This window comes from Pempheris klunzingeri, chromosome 19 (assembly GCF_042242105.1).
Source record: "Pempheris klunzingeri isolate RE-2024b chromosome 19, fPemKlu1.hap1, whole genome shotgun sequence".
Taxonomy (NCBI): Eukaryota; Metazoa; Chordata; class Actinopteri; order Acropomatiformes; family Pempheridae; genus Pempheris; species Pempheris klunzingeri.
Window position 1 is genome coordinate 1029357 of NC_092030.1, and position 19871 is coordinate 1049227.

At 47.5% G+C, this 19871-nt stretch overlaps 1 protein-coding gene across 2 annotated transcripts in view; it reads left to right on the forward strand.

The window, feature by feature from the left end:
- sh2d3ca (SH2 domain containing 3Ca) overlaps window positions 1-19871 on the forward strand; it is a 46665-nt gene extending 26794 nt beyond the window's left edge. Inside the window, exons 5-16 of one of the 2 annotated variants that reach the window (XM_070850849.1) lie at window positions 8757-8885; window positions 11290-11439; window positions 11988-12265; window positions 12371-12448; window positions 13118-13245; window positions 13339-13711; window positions 14599-14728; window positions 14819-14934; window positions 15273-15444; window positions 15533-15644; window positions 15741-15947; window positions 17663-19871. In XM_070850849.1, the coding sequence (XP_070706950.1) occupies window positions 8757-8885; window positions 11290-11439; window positions 11988-12265; window positions 12371-12448; window positions 13118-13245; window positions 13339-13711; window positions 14599-14728; window positions 14819-14934; window positions 15273-15444; window positions 15533-15644; window positions 15741-15947; window positions 17663-17838 (2049 nt within the window). In that variant the 3' untranslated portion in view covers window positions 17839-19871. The remainder of the gene's footprint in view (window positions 1-8756; window positions 8886-11289; window positions 11440-11987; window positions 12266-12370; window positions 12449-13117; window positions 13246-13338; window positions 13712-14598; window positions 14729-14818; window positions 14935-15272; window positions 15445-15532; window positions 15645-15740; window positions 15948-17662) is intronic. The other variant, XM_070850850.1, reaches the window with a different exon arrangement.

The window sequence follows — 19871 nt, forward strand, 5'->3', positions numbered from 1 at the left end:
ACACAACGCTGCATCCACAATGCACACATGATGAAGCAGAATCATGTCAACATGCATCCTTTTTTACTCTTCATCAGCCTAAAATGCTGTTTTTCTTTATTAATACTTTCACAACAACACTTTTACTTTACAGTAAACCTTTAAACCTTCTTTAAATACGTTTTTTTTTTACAATGGGTGCAAATTTCAATGTGCATAGCTCAGAAAACTTGACTATAAATCATAAGTAATGTATAATTATGATTTATGATTGGCCTAATAAGCAACAGCAAAGTAAAACCACCTTTACTGTGGTATTATTTATTGGGAATGTAACACTCACTGATTTGTATTAATTGTTGCTGCATCCTGATTGGTGCTCATACGTGCGTGACATCACCATTTTGTAACGGAGCCCCGCCCACTTCCAACCCGTGAGAGCACATAGAAAAGAAAGATCCAGAAATCTCTCTAGTGAAATGAGCAAAACTGTGAAACCGTCGCCTGAAGTTTGATTAGCTTAGCGCTCGTGTACGATCCCACCACTCGAGGTCAGAAGCTGAACCAGAAAATTAGTTTTTTTAAGGCCTTTAAGTCAACCAGCTCAGTGATCCCTCGGGCATCTAAACAGCAGAACTGTGCATGTGTTTGTATTAAACTTGTATGTGCATCCAATTAGAGCAATGCGTGGCTACATCGCTGTGTCATTAGCGAAGTATTTAACTAATTTGAATTGAATTGGGTTCATGCAAGCTATCTAATTTCATCCAGAGACACGTCTAATTGAATCTGTGTAATCTCTAATCAGTATCTGGGTGACGTTCACACTCCAGTCTGTCTCTTTAATAACTGAACACGTCATCAGCACCTCTGGAAAAATGGACCTCTGACAGCCTGGTTTCACCTGCGGGAACACACGTGTCTGACTGTGTGTGTGTGTGTGTGTGTGTGTGGAATAAATGTGTTTGTGCAGATGGTTGAAATGGATCCGTACTCCCCTCACTCTTCTGTGTGTGTGTGTGTGTGTGTGTGTGAGAGACAGTGTGTAGCCTTTAGGCTTGTTTAGCAGAGAAACACGGGTCAGGAGGCGAGGGAGAGACGTGCTGTTAGGAGCTGTACTTCACAGTCAAACATCATTAAAATCTTCTCTGTTCCTCTGTGTGTGTGTGTGTGTGTGTGTGTGTGTGTGTGTGTGTGTGTGTGTGTGTGTGTGTGTGTGTGTGTGTGTGCTGGTGCTTCTCTGTCTGTTCACGTTTTCGGGGATGAAACAGCTTTTCTGTAGATCTTTCTCTTTTCCCTCTCATCGACGCTGTCGTGTGCAACCAAGGCCGAGATAAATGAAGCATCCACAGCAGTATTAGTACTGTAGTAGTGATAATAGTACACAGATCCACAGGCACACATGCAGTACAGACACGTCCGGAGAGGACATTCTGCCCTTTAGGCAGCTGATTGTCAGCACATATCTGTTGGCACGGTGTCACACACACACTGATACACACTTGTGTTTCACTCTCAGTTAATGGCGGCTCATCAAAGTGCTGATGGATGTTGCCCACCAGGTTGATTAGAGAGAGGGAGGAGGTGCTGTGGAGGGTCTGCAGTGAGCCAGACACAAAAAGCTGGAAGAAGAAGTGATTCACAGAGGCAGAGACATTAAAATATGAATGACAGAGTCAGAGAGGGACAGAGACGGAGACGATGGGTTTGGTCCGTAGAGAGGAAGGCAGAGACTTGTCTGAATATATTAAAGGTAAATTAACTTTTTAAATACAACTTGTGCTTTATGTTCAGAGCTTCTTTCACATCAGCTGTGATTTTACTCACCCACATTATTGATGATATCTGGGGACAGATCATATCTCTGTTCAGTGGATGAAGCATCCTGTGTACTGTACACTGACACAGTGCAGCTGTAATACTTAAACCAGGGGAGGGAGCTGTAAAGGTTATTCTGCAGAGCTCCTTCAGCCTGCTCTGACCTAATGTGCCGCCATGGACCAGAGGCTGTGGCTCACACGGTGCAAAGGATGGTTCTGATGGACATTTTGGGTGCATCCACTATCTACTGTTGTTTTTACCTCCACACAAGGGCATCACTTCCACTGGGGAGGGAAGGACATGCCAGGGGCATACCCCACCTTCCCAATCCATAATTGATATGTTCATCAAGGTCGCTTTTGGATGTCACAGCAATTAGCCTCCATGTGCAGAAGAGGGTGAATTTAGGTCTGTCTTTTCCCTGGGGCTTGTCTGCCAGGCTACAAAGAGGCTGCTGCTTTGTCCTCTGATTGGTGGAGGTTGTACCTGCAGCCTGAGGTGGGAAGAGGAGGACTACAGGTGCTACTCAGGAGTGGGACAACACGCCAAGAAGACCTGGGAAACGTGAGAAAGACAGAGCTAATGGATGAAGCCAAAGTGCAGAGCAGGAGGAGAGTGTAGTTTTTAGAAACAGAGGAGGCGCCCGGTGCCGAGCGGCGCTGTGCTTCCTGCAGCCTCAGTGGGAGTGTAGCTGTGTGTCACATCCTGTCCGCCAGCTGTCACTCAGTGCAGGGGGTCTGTGCCCTGACTGACAGCTCACACCAGCGATCTGCCTGCATGTGTGTGTACTGTACATATTCCTGTAGCAGGTTATATGACGGCATCCCGATGCCTCAGGGGCTGAATGCCCTGTGTGTGTGTGTGTGTGTGTGTGTGTGTGTGTGTGTGTGTGTGTGTGTGTGTGTGCACTCACTCCTGACGACAGTAGAAGGTCACTGTAATCAGCCTCATACTCTCTCAGTCTGAGGAGACTTGCTGCTGCTCTGATACTGTCTGATCACAGGAGGCACCAGCATTGTTTGTTAGTTCCTTCCCTGTGTTTTTCCTCCTGTTTCTGAACTGCCTGCTATATCCCGTTTGTGACAAGTGCTTGCACCCTCTGCGCGCTGGAAATCAATACTGTAAAATATAAATAGCTTTTTATCTCAGGCTCTGTGGCTGCGCTGAGGTTTGATTCTCCTCCCAAACTGGTTTTCTGCGTAATTTCTCTCATATATGAATCAGTTAGTGTTTTTCACCTGAGATCATGTGAAACGATGTGCTGACGGGCCTAAAGTCTGACAGAAGCCTCATTACTAACAGCATCTTCACCTTAGAGGAGGAGAGCTGTTCCAAAAAAGGGACCGTTGCAGGAAAGTACAGATGTTGGAGAACGACATAATTACCATGCGTGTCAGCTAATTACTCAGCTGCATCAATCAGGCTGATGTGACTCAATTAGACGGACGCAAGGTGAGGGTCATGTGACTGACAGGATAGCCGAGCTAGCACCGCTGTTATCTAATATGCTGCACACACACACACACACACACACACACACACACACACGTTGCCGCAGACACATTTCAATAAGGATGAATCATTCAAGAAAGGGACATTTTATTTTTTTGTCTTTTCATTATCTGGTATCTGTCCAGCCAGACTGAGCAGAGTCAGTGGAGGTCAGAGGACTCTTCCAGTGCAAACCATTTACCATCAGAATGGCTCCAACTAAAATCCCAGGGTATTCAGTCAGAGACTTTGCCAGAACTGTCTAATGGGGTTCAGGCTTGTTAAACTGCGGTGGCTCAGGCTCAGGTTGAGTTCAGGCTGAATCCAAGTTGGTTCAAAAAGGGTCGGACGCAATTTTTTGGACCTGAGCAGAATTTTACTTACGTAGGTGTCACAAGTTTAAGGCATGCACTCTCTCTGCACACTGATTCCTTGTTTCTTTGGCTTGAGAGTGTTTTTCTCTTTCATATCCAGTTCAGACTAAAGAGTTCTGTCATTTCAAAACCACTCTCTAGTATTTTCTGTGTTTCTTCCTCATTTCCACATGAATATGAGCTGTCAGTGTGTCGTCAGCCTTGATTTGATGCCATTTTCACCTTGCAAAGACAAAAAAGAGTACAAAAATATAAAGTCTAATGTTACCAGCTCTCCTTCTAATGCTGATATCATTTTACGTGTGCGTGTGTGTGTGTGTGTGTGTGTGTGTGTGTGTGTGTGTGTGTGTTAACCACTATAATACTCGTGTGAACCCGTGTGAATACAACAGTGGAAATCACACTGGAGGGCACAAAGGGATTATAAGAGTCTGGAGAGGGGTGATACTGCCCACGTATGTACACACAAACCCCTAGAATGTGGGTGTGTGTGTGTGTGTGTGGGGGGGGGGGGGTGTAATAAGAGATAGGAGGATACTCAGGTCTTTATGTGATAATCCTGCTCTCTATCTCGCTAAAAGAGCTGAGAGTTGAGGGGGGGGGGGGGCGAAAGAGGGAGAAGATCGAGGGATCGAAGAATCTCCAAGAACTGGACCCCTGACCTTGATGTGTGTGTGTGTGTGTGTGTGTGTGTGCATGACCCCCACTACCCCACTCCCCCATCAAAACCAACCCCAATCCTCCCCCCTCCGCCGCCACCGCTCGTGGCGTTACCAAGACGACGGGGTTAGAGGCTAGCCCACGAGCTGGAAAAGAGAGAAGATGCATCCTGACATGAGCTCAGATCAGAGTGCTGCATTCCTCTCCTTTGTTAGAGCTTCTTTTCTGGGTATGTGTTCCTCTTCTCTTCGCTTTGGTAAACACCAGAAACTTCATTTTTTCCCCTGCAGGTTTTTAGACTTGCCAGCAATTATCCTCCGTCTCATTTGTCGTTCGTGCCTTTGCTCCCGGAGTTGTTTGTTTTTGGTTACATCCCTTTAAATGGCTCTGGGTAGTTGGCTTTGTGCTGCTTCTGCATGATTTAGCAAACAAACTAGTTCAACCACAAACAACAGCGCTGTGATTTGTGCCAGAGTTAACACCCCCCCCCACACACACACACACACACACACACACACACACACTGTATCATACCTGTGGCTGTGTTTGGGCTCATATCAGGTGGTTTCACATAAAAACTGGTTACTTTCAGTAGTTTTTCCCGATCAAATAATGTTCCTGAGATTTATTTTAGAAGTGTAAACGCTGCATGCTTGCACAGACAGATGATTCAGCATGGAACAGAAAACAGAGTAAAACCAATAACCACAGTAACACACACACACACACACACACACACACACAATGTGCTAAAAAAAGGGGTGTGTGTGCATAATATATGTATAAATATGTGCATATATTTAGAATTTCTCCCCATTATCATCCCTTTCATTTATTTTCCTTTTAAGTGGTCCAGTTTTCCTCCTACTGATACTGAGTGATAGCAGTGTCAATTTTCACTCGGGGGGGGGGGGGGGGGGGGGGGGGGTGTGGTGATGGTACCAGACAAAACCGTCTAATTGGCTGGCGGTGAGGGGGAAAAGTGTGAGTTGGTGTAAATTACTGAAGGTGAAGGATCACACTGTGTTGTTATCTATAACTCAAAGTCTCACATGCACCCCCCCCGAGCCCCTACAGCCCATAGACCCACCCCCATCCACTCAGACCATACAGTGAACCCAGGGGCTGCATGTAAAAGCCTGCCTGTACTTTATCTTTGGTTGTCTGGTGTTACTTTCTGTCCAAATCAGACCAAACACAGCCCCATTCATTAATGATGCCACCCATGTAGAACACACACACACCTACATGGATGAATGCACATGCACACACACACATCCTGCATGTGCACACACACACACACACACACACACACACACACACCAATCTCTTTCCCCCTTTTTGTCGCCCTGGGGAAGCAACGTCCTGCATCAGCTGCTAAATTGCCTAAACTCTCTCATCTGCTAATGGGCTACCTGTCTCCCTGCGCCTCTGCCTCTCTGTCTACATTAATGACTTTCTGTCTGTCTGTCTGCCTGTCTGCAGTCTGGTCTTTTTGTATGCCTGTTATTTTGTCTGTGTGCCTCTGAGTGTGCCTGCTCCCGTGCATCTCCTGTCGGCCTTCATAAATCACTTGTTTCTGTGTTTTGATCCCACAGTCGTTGCTGCTCTGTGTAGCTGTGGTGCTAACGAACCCGCTCAGATGCTAATACTCCTGACAAACACATCTTTCAAATGAAGAATGATCTCATGCTTGTGCGCTGCTATTAAACCCACAGGAAATACACCACAAACGGCAAAATAACATTCATATTTGCATTTCCGTGTCTTCGCCACTGCGTTTAGATGTAAGTGGAAACTAGCAGCAGCACTAAAAGTCCTAAATGCAGCTGCAGCATTGATAGTAGAAATAGTTGTACAAGGAGGAGAAGGAAGAGTTTTAAAGAGCTTTATTACCACTATGTCCACAGTTATTATCTAACAGTTATTACTAGTTAAAGCTACTGCAGCAGGCGAAAGATGGAAGATTTTACTTTTATTTTTACATAAACAGGCAAACAAACACTGTATGTTGCTGCGGCAACCAAGGACTCAGCATGTGTCGCCCACCTTGTCATTGTGATAACACCAGTAGTGTAATATTCTTTGTCGATGTCTCCCCCCTTTTGTCACCAGTCGACACCTGGATAGGAGAGTTTTCTTGGCTGTGCTCTTGCATCTCCTCCCCATCTTTGTTGCCCCCCCCCCCGCTCTCTTTAAGAGGAGAGTGTGTCTGCCATTAGAGCACACACACGCTCTGTAGCTGACAGGAAGTCACGAGGGGAAGATGTTTCTCTGCAAAACACACAGGAAATAAGTACCAGTAGTCCCACAGAGGACTCCCCCTGCAGTCTGAACATGGGGTGGGTTTACGTGGTGGCTGCATATCTCCATAATGTGTTAGAATCCAGTGAAGCAGATGTTCTCTGTGTGTTTGTACTTGTCAAATCTCCTTTTCTCTCTTTCTTTATTGTCGGTTCATTTTTCGCCCCCTCCCTCAGTGCGTCCCCTCTGATCAGCCTGTTCCATGAACCGTATCATAAATAGAGCCCCACTGACATTTCAATTTGCCCCATAACCTCTCATATATATATATGTGTTCACAAACACACAGAGTTCCTTGTTGAGCATCAGTACAGTGGCAGGCCTCTCCTGGGTTTCCACGGAGACAAGGAAAAGCAATAACTGCACACTTGACCCCTCTGCTCTTTTATTGGCCTCTTCTCCCCTTCACACACACACACACATGCACACACACACACCTCAAATCTAATCTTGGGGAGTGAGCCTCCGCTGGTGATATCCCTCCATCTTGCCCCAGAGGGTTTGAGAAGAGAGGCAGAAAAGAAGGGGAGAGCAGCAGGGAGAGAGGGAAGTTAATAATTTCATCTTGCAGTGACCTGGAGACGATACGATCGATTGTTTGGCTTTTGTAGTGTCCTCATATCACACACACACACACACACACACACACACACACACACACACACACACACACACACACACACACACACACACACACACACACACACACACACACACACACACACACACACACACACACAGATCTTCAGCTTCCCGGCCTGCTCTCTCACATCATCGCTCTCTCACGCTTTCTGTCACACACATTCACAAAAGCCTAACAGCTCACTAAAACTTGCTGATTGAGAGGGATGATGAGAGGAGGGAGGAAGATGAACTATGAACAGTGAAAAGTGTGAGACTGAGAGAAAGTAGGTGACAAACACTGGGAGGGAGGGAGGGAGGGAGAGAGGGAGGGAGAGATTGAAGGAAAATATTAGGAGGAACGACAGGCTAGCCTTAGCGACAAGGCTGTTTACTGTTTATTTTGGTCTCCAGTCTCATTTCTCTTCATATTGGCAGAGTCGAGATGATTTCTTTTCGCTGTTTATTCCTGTGTGGATTTCTTGTGCTGTGTGGTTATTTGTGTAAGAGTCTGTGTGTGTGTGTGTGTGTGTGTGTGTGTGTGTGTGTGTGTGTGTGGCGTTCGCCTCCACTCAGATCATCTATCTGAACTCAGTCTTTCCACAATCATGGGCTGTTATGGTGTCTTTATGTAACGTCGGGTCCCGGTGTGGGATTTCCTATTTTTCTTTCTGTACATACACAAACACACTTGAACACACACACACACACACACGCACACACACACACACACACACACCTTCAGGGGTTAATGTAAAACTGTGCCTGATGAGCCGTGTGGATAAATACAAGATACTTCAAGCAGCATCAAGAGAAACATTTTGATTTAGAAATCTGAATGTCTGAAATCTGAAATGTGATCAGTTGTTTGTGTATCTGTGTGTTTCTGTGTGTGTGTGTGTGTGTGTGTGTGTGTGTGTGTGTGTTTGGCATTATTACAATCCATCCTGAGTGACCACACTCAAAAGCTAAAGCTAGGCCTCCACAGTACACAAGAACAATAAGAGCTTACACATGATGATTGCTCCCTCTTCGTAATCAGGTCAGGGTCGATTGGATTGTTTCTTGCCTGCGCCCAAGTGTGTGTGTGTGTGTGTGTGTGTGTGTGTGTGTGTGAGAACATGCTTGTGTGGAAGGCAGCACACACTGTTGCTTCCCTGCAGTGTTGCCTTCTGTAACACAGGTGTGTGTTTGTGTGCATGCCTGTGTGTGAGCGATGCTCTCCTGTAGCTAGCAGCCATAATAATACCAAATGATTGTCCTACTACATGATTTATTTCTTTTTGTGCTCTAAGCAGAAGTGTTTTTCAGCATCTTTTTGTGCTGTAACTTCCCAATGATGTAGTTATAAATACATACATGTGTAGTCAAAGTTGTAGAAGGACTGTGCATCTACTCAGTGGTCCGTTTCCGTGTGGATACACTGGACCAGCTCCACACGACGAACCCCTTGTGTGAACTCGCCCCCGCTGATGCTTGTTTTCCTCTTGTGTTTGTTCCGTGCAGTTCTCCAAGGAGAAGTACCTGCTGGAGTCTCCCCCTGAGAAACTACGTAAGGAGCTGGAGGAGGAGCTGAAGCTGAGCGCTGCTGACATCAGGAGCCATGGCTGGTACCATGGACACATACCCAGAGAGGTAAGCACACACACCGTCTGTGCACATGAACACGTTAGAGGGTAGAAATACCATGTAGCACTATGTGACAGGAGTATAAGGATCCTCAACAGCCCGTGCTGCTCTGTATACAAAAACACAGCACACAGAAAACCCCTCACTGACTCGGTGTCTGCGTCAGAGAGCATCTCACGAGTACGAGTTTTCCAGTCAAACCCGATGAACACAAACACAAATGTTTGTGAAGCTAAAGCTGATTTATTCCACAACATAACTCAAGGCCAGTCGTTGGCTTCATCCCACAGCTCAGTGAGGTCGGAGTTCCTTCGCACACTCGCCACCTACAGTTTTTAAGTCAAAAGAGCTGCAGGCGTCTCGCTGTGGAATCACAGTGACACAAAAGAGCCACTCTTGCTCTGAAACAGACGGCCGGCGTGTCGCTGCACATCTATGTGATGTGGTCTCTTATTGCCAAGATCGTCTGGACGCTGAGGAAGCGGTGACAGCCACAGGGCCAACGTTAGCTCGGCCTTCTGTCCGATTCCACGCTTCATCACTGAACATTACTATTAGTTAACCCAAGCAGTGGGCGTAACCTTCAGCCTCACAGGTCGTCTTCTCAGTACTAAAGGTTTCATCCGTATGATCTCAAACATGAACACAAATGCACAGGACGCATCTGTTTTTTCTTTTTATTGTCAGATGGAGCCTGCACTGTGCCACGGGTTTAAACTGGAGAAAAAATCATTAGAAGACATCAGCGTGGGCTTTTTACACTGTTTTCTGACATTTTATAGACAGAACTATCAATCTGTTGTTTTATGTCACTGTAAACTGACTGGACAGAACACTTTGGGCCTTGGGGGGCTGTGATCGGCATAAAGTCCAGCGGAGTGTGTTCAGCAAACCTAACCCACCAAGTTCTGTTAAACGTCCCTGTGGCAGTGAGCTGTTTGTGCTTCCCTTCCCCACATCATGAAAGGAGACCAAGGTGCAGAGATAACATTGTTTCTGTGTAGTTGGATGTGGTTGGTAACCAGTAGTGTTAGTTGAGTGACTACTTGGCCAAAGTCTCTGGCTTTGAAAGCGCAGTTTAAAAGCTTTACACACAGAATGACACTGATTACTGAATCCCATCATCTGTCACAGCTCAGTAGAAATTGCTTTAGCGTTCAGAAGGAGGAGAAACTCTGCCAAACAGACAGCTGCGCATGTTGCTGATGTACGCAATTGCATTTCACAGCTGGTGACTAAGACGCAGATACACAGACACACACACACACACACACACATGTGCACATGTGGAGGGTCCTCGATGATAAGAGCTGCTTCTGTCTCCTGATCAACCTCTGCTCTCTGTCTCACACACACACACACACACATAAACACAGACACAGATTCAAATCAGCCATCTGTGAGTCTTTCCTCTTTTCATTTACATAAAATATTCATGTATTCAAGCGTTTGCCCCACTGAGTGCAAACTTGGGGAAACCCGGAGCGCCCTGGTTACCAAACAATACTTAGTGACTACATTTCACTCACAGGAGGTGTGCGGTGGGTTCTTTAACACTTTCTCCTCCCTAAATCCTTCCATCCTCTGTCCTTCTTCCCTTAAAAGTGAAGACTTCCAGTATGAGCACAAAACACAACACATGTGTTTGGGCTTTTCTTTTGCTCATATTATTTTCTGTAATTTGTTCCAAGCTGTCAGTAAAAACATGATTTACTGTTAAATGCAGTGAGGGATGAGCTCCCCTCAGCAGGAAGGAGCTCAGACAGTCCTGCGTTGGCTCTAAATCAGTGTGCATGCTGCCACCTGCTGGTGGAGAAGCACCGCATGTTTCATCTCTCTCCTCTTGGCTGAATTTAAAGCTCCACACCTTCAGCGTTCATCTGCAGCCTCTAGTTTTAAAGGGAACACTGCTCAGTTTGAAATATGGGCCTCTCTCCCTACATGGATACCAGGTCGATTCTTTTAATGCGTTGTCACAAAAGCCAGAGACACATCTGCAGTGTTTGGTATCAGCAGCATGTACGGCCTGAAGCTGTGGCCATTAACCATGAATGTGGAGATTGCTTTTTTCTGGATTACTTGTTTTGCCAATAAATTCAAAAAACTTTCATTTTACAACCGTGCTGACTCCATAAAGTGTGTCCTCGGAGACCACCGCGGTGAATACAAACTGTGAGACCGTCAGGAGTGAGACAGATAGTTGTATTTGTTCAGAAACACAAACTATCCCCAGGCATCGTTATAAATAATCACGATTCTCTAAATTCAATTATTCAACAGTCAGAGTGTCAGAAGTGTGGTGTTCTCACAGGCTGTAGCTCAGAGAGACCAGTCTGCCTGCAGCTCTTTGGGTTCGGAGCCTGTTGTGTCGTTTCAACAACTTACAACAACACATATTCTCCCCGTCTAGGTGTCAGAGACTCTGGTTTTACGTAACGGAGACTTCCTGGTCAGTGACTCTCTGACCACCGTGGGCGACTACGTGCTGACCTGCCGATGGGACAACGAGGTGCTGCACTTCAAGATCAGCAAAGTCCTGGTCAAATCCAACGAGACCAAGGTCAGACTAAAGCTGTAAACTAAACTAACTGCTCTTACACGTGTTCATATCTGATGCCTTTTACCTCGTTAAATTCACTCTGGCATGTTTGTACTCTCAGTCCTGCTCCGGCTGGACTCATAATCACCTGATTATGGATCACACAGGCTGGACCTACTGTGCCTCTCTTGTCTCTGTCTGCCTCAAAACCTCAAATCCCAACTGTCACGCTGGTTTCTGTTTGATTGGTTTTAAGCAGCGTGGAAGGAACAGCAGCTGTTTGTCTTCCCCACCCAAAGAAAATCATAACTCTCTGGTTACAAAACATGAAGACCCCCCCCCCCGCACTTATATTTGAGTGATTTTGGTATAAGACAGAACAAAGATGATCTCAGAGCTGATATAAAGTTCTATACTTTCTTTTTTATATTCTCTCCATGTATATTATATTGTTTCTACTTGTACACTCCCTCTGTCTTAGCTGCTTCTCCTCCTGTCTGCTGGGACAATGTACATTTCCCCATCGTGGGACTACTACAATAATATCTTATCTCTTCTGTTGTGTGCAGGTGCAGTACATGTTGGAGTCTGACAGTTTCGACTCGGTCCAGGAGCTTGTGCGGTTTTACGTGGGTCAGCGCAAGCCGGTGTCCCAGTCCAGCGGTGTCCACATCTACTGTCCCGTCAGCAGGACTCTCCCTCTGCGCTACCTGGAGGCCACCTTCGCTCTGTCCAACAGCAAGCAAGGCTCCGCCTACTCGCCGTCCAGCCAGAGGGGGGCGTACATCAAGAGGAGGAGCGTCACCATGACTGACGGGCTGACGACGGAGAAGATGATACCTCACAGGTGAGCCAGGAGAGGAGAGAGGAGCCGGTGATCGGCCCTGACAACAGTACGGTCTTTGTCGTATGTCTCTGTTTGACTCTGACCTTGTGTTATATACGTGATCAGTGACTCAGACAGTCCCAGTCCGGTTAAGACGCCAGTGGCTCCACCAGAACCAGAGCCGGAGCCCGTGCCCACCTGCAGGTTGTGTGTGTGTGAGACTAGTGTTGTGTTTGAAGACTAAACTGGTGCACTTACCTCCCACCTTCCTGGAGTCCCCCTCACTTCACAGACACCATTAGCACCTCCCCCGTGATGAGCATCAGGTCCTGCTCAGTGTCCTCAGAGTGAAGGTGCCAAAAGGCTCGTTCACTTGGCCTCTTCTGCACGGGATCACTGAGGTTTCAAACAGAACGAGAACGAGGCTGTTTGAAACGGGAATGACCAAAGAAGGAGCAGACAGATACAGTGGGCTTTACAGAGAGAACAGACGTGGCTCGATTGTTGAGACCACGTCCCAGTTTTAATGTGCTGAAACACTGATTATACACCTTAAACATTTGTTAAATATTCATCCTCTTTTCCAAAGAAGCCCTGTTGTACTACATCCTCTGCTCCTGCTTTAAAGTCCTACACGTGGTTTTAATTCCCCAATAACACCAGAACATGTTTGTATCGTGAAGTAGAACGTTTGTCCTCACAGCTGCACCTACTAAACTTTCTCCCTCGTGTCTCGCCCTAAAATAATAATTAGCATTTGCACTCCTGTGACACCTCGAGCTGCACGGCTTTGTGAGGTTCTCCTCAGTTCCTTGTCAGCTTTTAAATCCATACCCGAAGATTGTTAACAACCTAAACCTGCTGTGTTTGCAGCCCGTCCACTATCCACCATCATAAAGACGCAATGCGGAACTGTGCGATGAGCATGGACCAGATTCAGGAGTACCGCTGCCCCCTGTCACCTGTCGGGGAAACGCCGCTGTCTCCTGCCTACAGTGCTAGTAAGAGACACACACACTCAGACATGCAGATAAGAAATAACCCCCCCCCTTCACATTCCCTCTCCATGATAACACTCTCCTCTCTGTCTTCAGTCACCAGGCAGAGAGCCCACTCCAGCGGACGGGTCCTGGCTGTTGTCCCACCCTCCCCTGTGATGCGTCGGTCCAGTGACCCCCAGCTCAGCCCCTCGGCAGCTGACAACCCCCCAGAGCATCCGGCGCATACCTCTCACTCTGCACACTCCTCGCCCGCCCACCATCCCACCTTCCAATCACATTCCTCAGAAACAGCAGGGAGCTACTGTGACCTCAGACCGTGCCCCGCTGGGCCCCCGAAGCCCCCGGCTAAGAGCTACGTGGAGCGATTGCGAGTGGAGGAAGGGAGGCAGGACGGAGGGAGGGAGGAAGGGGAGGGGATGTTCAGCGCCCCCCAGGTGGAGACAACGTCCTCGTTCAGGCCATCAAGGTACGAGACACAAACACACACAGGAGCAGGCTGTCGAATGTTAGCGAGCTTCTCTTTCAGAGTGAAGAGGAGTCAAAGAGGAGTTTAGTGGGTGAAACATGAAACAGCACGTGGAAAATCTGGATTATGGTGATCAGGTTTCATTGTGTGTTTCCTAAGGCTGAGTGAACATTTAAGGGAAGGAGAGTAGGTACAGAAACCAACTTAGCTTGTGTCCCACTGGTGACCGAGAAGACTGAACAGTTTAACAGACAAGAGTCGAGTTCATCAGCAGCAGACCAGGACAGTAGCAGACTTTAAGTCTCTTAGGATGTAAAGTGGGTGTCTTCAAAGGTCAGTACTGGCGTTTTGTCCCAGAGGGCCTGAGTGCCGGTCTGAGGCAGGTCTGACCAGGTGCTGCAGTACAGCTATGAGTGAGCAGACGCTGGAAAACAGAGTTGCGTGAACAGCTGGTGATCCTGTGGGAGGCGGCCTGAGGGCAGACTGTGTGCTGTGGTCACACACAGCAGATACTGGGTGTCACTGGGCTCACAGAGCCATGGGAGGACACAGCAGGTGAAGCCGGTAAAAGGAAAACGGTCAGGTACGCTGAGCTGGCAGCAGCGATGGAGCCGGCTGCAGCAGTGTCCCCTGTGAAGGTTTGGCGCAGGGGGGGGTTACTGTCTGTGGTAACGCTGCCGGGGAAACTGGCAGTAAAGGCTGCTTATGAGGACAGGCTGTCGTTAACGTTAGGACTAGTGCTGAGTGTCACATGCTTTAGAATATACTCACCGAGCACCTCCAGCCTCTACAACCCTCTGTAATCCTGGCAGACTTGGTCAGAGCTCGTGTCCTGTCCTGGTTCGGTGCTTTCTAATGCGCCGTATTCACCCCCCCCCACCCTGCAGGTACGAGTCCTGTCTTATGCCGGCTGAGAATAAGCCTCTGGAGATGTCGGTGCTGAAGAAGGTCAAAGAGCTGCTGGCTGAGGTGGATGCGAGGACGGCAGCTAAACACATCACCATGGTGGACTGCACGGTACACACACACACACACACACACAGAGGTAAGCACTAACACACCTTCAAATACTAACACACACCATCTTTTTTTTAACCTCTCTCACAGGTGGCCAGAATATTGGGCGTAACCTCAGAGATGCAAAGGATGATGGGAGTGTCCTCAGGGTTGGAGCTGCTGACACTTCCACATGGACACCAGCTGAGACTCGACCTGCTGGAGAGGTACAAACACACTTCCTCCATCCCTCATCAGCTCCTGGTGTTCTGTGCTCCTCTCTTCCTCTCCTCCATCTCTTCTCTCCTCTGTTCCACCTCTTTTTTTCCGTTCGTATGTTTGGTTCTACAGCATAAAGAATACTTCTCAAAGTAGCAGCATGTTACTGAGAGCAAACTTCAATTCAACTCCCTCTTCCTGAACATCTTGTACTGAACTGTTCCACTTGAAATAATCTATACTTCATCCCCATCATCCCTGCAGTGTGAGTTTCATCACGCTCTGCTTCCACACCAGCAGCAGTGATTCACTCCGTTTCACTGAATAGCTCATTGTTGTCTCCCAGGTTCTACACCATGTCTATCATGATGGCAGTGGACCTGCTGGGCTGCACAGGAAGCACCGAGGAGAGGGCCGCCCTGCTCCACAAGACCATCCAGCTGGCAGCGGAGTTGAAAAGCAACCTGGGCAACATGTTTGGCTTCGCTGCTGTGATGAGAGCCCTGGAGCTGCCACAGGTAAGAAAAGAGGCTCCATCGTTAGCAGAAAAGCTCCAAAGGCCTCCATCCAAAAAACTATCTCAACATCTTTTGCTCGTTTCTTCAGATTTCCCGCCTGGAGCAAACCTGGGTGACTTTACGCCAGAGACACACGGAGGGGGCTATTCTGTACGAGAAGAAGCTCAAACCTTTCATGAAGAATATGAACGATGGCAAAGGTGAGATCCTGCATCAGATGACCGGTCTGTGTTTGCATGTGTCAAAAGGTGCGACAGACGGTGACTCACGTCTTTACAACTCTGCTCCGCTCACAGAGTCCAGCGCCCTGTCCAACACTTCCCTCCCCCACATCATTCCCGTCCTGTCCTTGCTGGAGCGGGGCGTGGCCGTCGGAGAGGCGCTGGAGCCCTGGGAGAGCGCAGAGGTGGGCGTAGACGTGATCATGTACCACCTAGAGGCAGCTCGCACCATCGCACATCACGGGGGGATCTACAGAACCAACGCCGAGTCCAAACTGCAGGGTAAGAGGAAGGGAGTCACCTGAGACAGCGGCCGTGATGCTCTCAGCCGTGTTAGCGGTGTGGCTCTGTGCTGGTCAGGTGGGATTATGGACGTCTGACCACTTTTGGATGGATTACCATCATGTGCAGACAGTAAAGGGCCCCAGAGGATGAATCCTTATGACCTCAGTCATCCCCTGATTTCTCCTTTAGTGCCAACATTCACATGCAAACATTAGATGGATCAGAGCAAAACCTCATAGAGACATTACTAGCTGCCAGACACTGAATCCTAATGATTCAAGTGATTCCTGGATTTTTTAGGTGAGATTTCTGAACAAATGATCGATTGCTGTGATATTTAGTACACACATTCATGATCCCCTCAGGATGAACTTTAACAACTCTGGTGATCCCCTGACTTTTCATCTAGTGCCATCAGATCTTGATATGTCCAATGCTGCCCAAACTAATAGCCGTCCCATCAGCCTCAGCTGGACTGTGCTAAAGTGACTCCCCTCTATCCCCAAGATGAATCAGAATCAATCAGGTGATCTGTTCTTATCTGTGATAACTCCACACTAACTTACTCGACCAACCAGGACTGGGGGAAGATCAGTTCAGCACTAAAGTCAGAGATCACAAAGAGTCACAGCTCGGCCTGGTTTGGGCCCAGGAAGCTCTCAGCAGGTGCCAGGTTAAAGTGGGCGCCATCGGTCTCCCAGCCAATCAGCGGCCGCTACCTGCAGCCAGGCACAGTGAAACACCAGAGAGCAGGGAGAACAGCGCCGCCGTCAGGCAGGGAGGGGACACAGCACACAAAGCACCATGTTAGCCTTTAACTCAGGGATCAGCTGAGCTCAGGAGAGTGTGTGCAGCTGCAGACTCCTGTTTTGAATCAGAAATGCTTGTAAATGAATCATTTATTTGGATTATACCCCCCTCAGCCCCCAGTACTGTCCACATAACCCCATCAGCACTGTGGGCCTTGTTAATGACGTCCTCCTCACTGATCCTCTGGTGTCACGGCTCAGACTGTGTTACATCTCATGCTGTTAGTGGATTTCTGTTATTAGTGACGAGTGTTACCACGACACCACTGTAACGACTGTGTGTGTGTGTGTGTGTCTACTGTATGTTAACTGTATTGATCCCTAATACCCCCCCAATGGATCTCAGTTTGTGTCCATTACTGCTTTATTGACCTGTGTGTCAATAGCTATTAGCTCACATCTCTGTTTTCTGTTATATCTCACTATCGACCAGCGTGGCCTCAGTCTGCCCCCCTCATCAGCAGAGCCCCCCCCCCCCCCCCCCCCCCCCCCCCCCCCCCCCACACACACACACACACACACACACACACAGTACCTCAGATTACTAATCTCAAAGGTCCACTTTCCAGAGCTTTCAGCCTCCTCTCACGGCCTTCATCAGCATATGGGACCGGCTCAGGCGTCGTCCCATGAGCTAAGAACGCTGATGAAGATCATGAGACCTGGTTGAAAGCTCAGAAAAGGCTAGTTGGTGAACCTTGAGTTAAGATTATTGAAGTTTTTATAGAGTTTTATTTTATCTCTATAGAAGTGTGACGTTTTTATTTTTCCAAAGGACTTTTTTGAGACAGTTTTTATGATCTAAATACAAAATAAAATACAGAGTATTGTGAGTAAATAATAGTGTTCTGATTATGATTACGAAGAGTGACGCCCCCCCCCCCCCTTCTGTCTCCTCTGCAGGACTCCAGGAGCGAGCAGAGATACACGACATCTTTCAGACGGAGTTTCAGATGCGCCTCCTGTGGGGCAGCCGCGGCTCTGAGGGCAGCCAATCGGAGCGCTACGAGAAGTTCGACAAAGTCCTCACCGCCCTGTCACACAAGCTAGAGCCTCCTGTGCGCCACAGCGAGCTATAGCACCCGCCCCAGCGCTCGCCATCGCCAGAACTCCCCCATCTGCACTCACCGCTCATCGAGGGTTGGTCTCGTCTTGCATCGGAAAGGATGACGTGGAAGAGTCCAGCGTGAACACTGGGAGGGAACACAGAGACACTCCTGACACGTGTTGCGCTCGCCGTGGACTCCTCATCCTCCCCCCCCCGCTCCTCCCTGTGGACTTCCTCACTTAGCGCTAAAATATTTAAATGGCATCAGGGAGGAGGTGAGCTAAGTGGAAAAGAAACAGTGACACGTGTACGGTGCGTCCCGAGGGCCAAACGGAGCTGCAGAGTTTGGCTTTGCTCGTCTCAAAGAACTGCTGTCACACACTGTAGCAGAGAAGATGACAATAACTGGCATAGCTCATATATAGATGTTTTGTCTGTGTGAGTGAGTGTGTGTGTGTGTGTGTGTGTGTGTGTGTATGTTTACATTCCTTCATTTTTGTACGTCATGAATGTTTCATGTGTTTTTTTTGTCTTATTGATTTGTTATGATCAAAGCAGATCCAAACTTCGTGGACGTTGCTTCACCAAACTCGTGAGAATCTGTCAGTGCTCATTCTGGGGGAACCATGTTCATAAAACCTCATGAAATATGTATCAAGCAGTCCCATTGAATCCCATTAAAAATGTATCAGGCATGCATTAATAAATGTATCAGAAATGAAACATTTGCAGAAGTAATGCAGCAGCTTCAATACGAGGGCTTTACGAGTTAACAACACGAAGAGGACGGAGCAGCCTCCCTCTGTTGTCGCTGTTTGACTAATACATCGATTTTCAGCTAAGAACAGCACAATGAGACAGAAACCTGGGCTGCATACTGTTTGAATTCAGTTAAAGCAATGTTTCACTTAGTATTCAAACATTTCTGAACATGCTCTGGTGCGACTGCAGCTTCGGTTTGTACATTTGCAGAAGTAATTCCAATGGTTGATGCATGCAGCTGTAAATGTCTTACCAAGTCAGATGTTGCTTTAAAAGACTCATTTAAATATGTGTCAAACCTGAAGTCTGCAGATGAGACAGTGAAGATCTCGAATGACGGCGAACAGACAGAGAAATCTGTCGTCTTTCATCTAGTTTTCAGTTTGAAAGTCAAAGAAGGGTAAAAGTTCCCAAACTAAACCCGACGAGGACCACGGCCCCGCTGCAGAGAACGTCTGTCGGTTGGATGTTTTCACTTTGTGTTTCCACAGTAGAGCTGAAAAGATCCCGATCTTTTGTTTTTATTGCTGTGGGACGGCGTTTTGGTCGACTACTGAGTGTGAAATCACTGCTGCGTTTGGAGCATGTGGGCCTGAGAGGAGCCGACTCTCAGAGCTATGCAATCGTCTCATCCAAGGGCTGACGCCCCCGATGAACTGAACTGAACTGAACAGAACAGTTTTAGAGAATCAGTGTCCCACCTTTTGTCCCCCTTTCCTCTTAAAATGGCTGTTCTTTGTTCCTCTATATATGAATGAAAGTCATATCAGGCATCAATGAACAGAAATGGTTCTAAAACTAATCTTTCTACCCTAAAACTGCTCACCAGAGATCCTTCAGTGGATGTTTGATGGTCCCCTTTTCAGAGGAGGAGCCACTTCCTGCTCTGGTCCAACAGGGGGCGACCTTTAGTCCGCAAAAAACACAGAATCATTAATTGTAATAAAACCGAACAGGAACACGAACACACGCGCAGGAGCAGAAACACATGGACTGTGTGTGTTTTGAGACCAATGTTTGAGATCAATGTTCACAGATATTTAACCTACTGGTTTAGGTTTGATAACAGACGACACTGACGATGAAAAAGTGATGCTGATGAAGATGTGATGTGTTTTTATTTGTCCTCTGCTGAATGCTGTACAGGAATGCTCTGACAGTGTGTGGATCTTCCTGTGTTTTGTAACAGGATCGTATGAGATGAACATGAAAAGCAAAAAGACAAGAAATGTTTTAGGACTGATCTCATGTTTTTTTTACGTACTGTACATAGCAGTTCACTTTTTTTCAAATAAAATGATT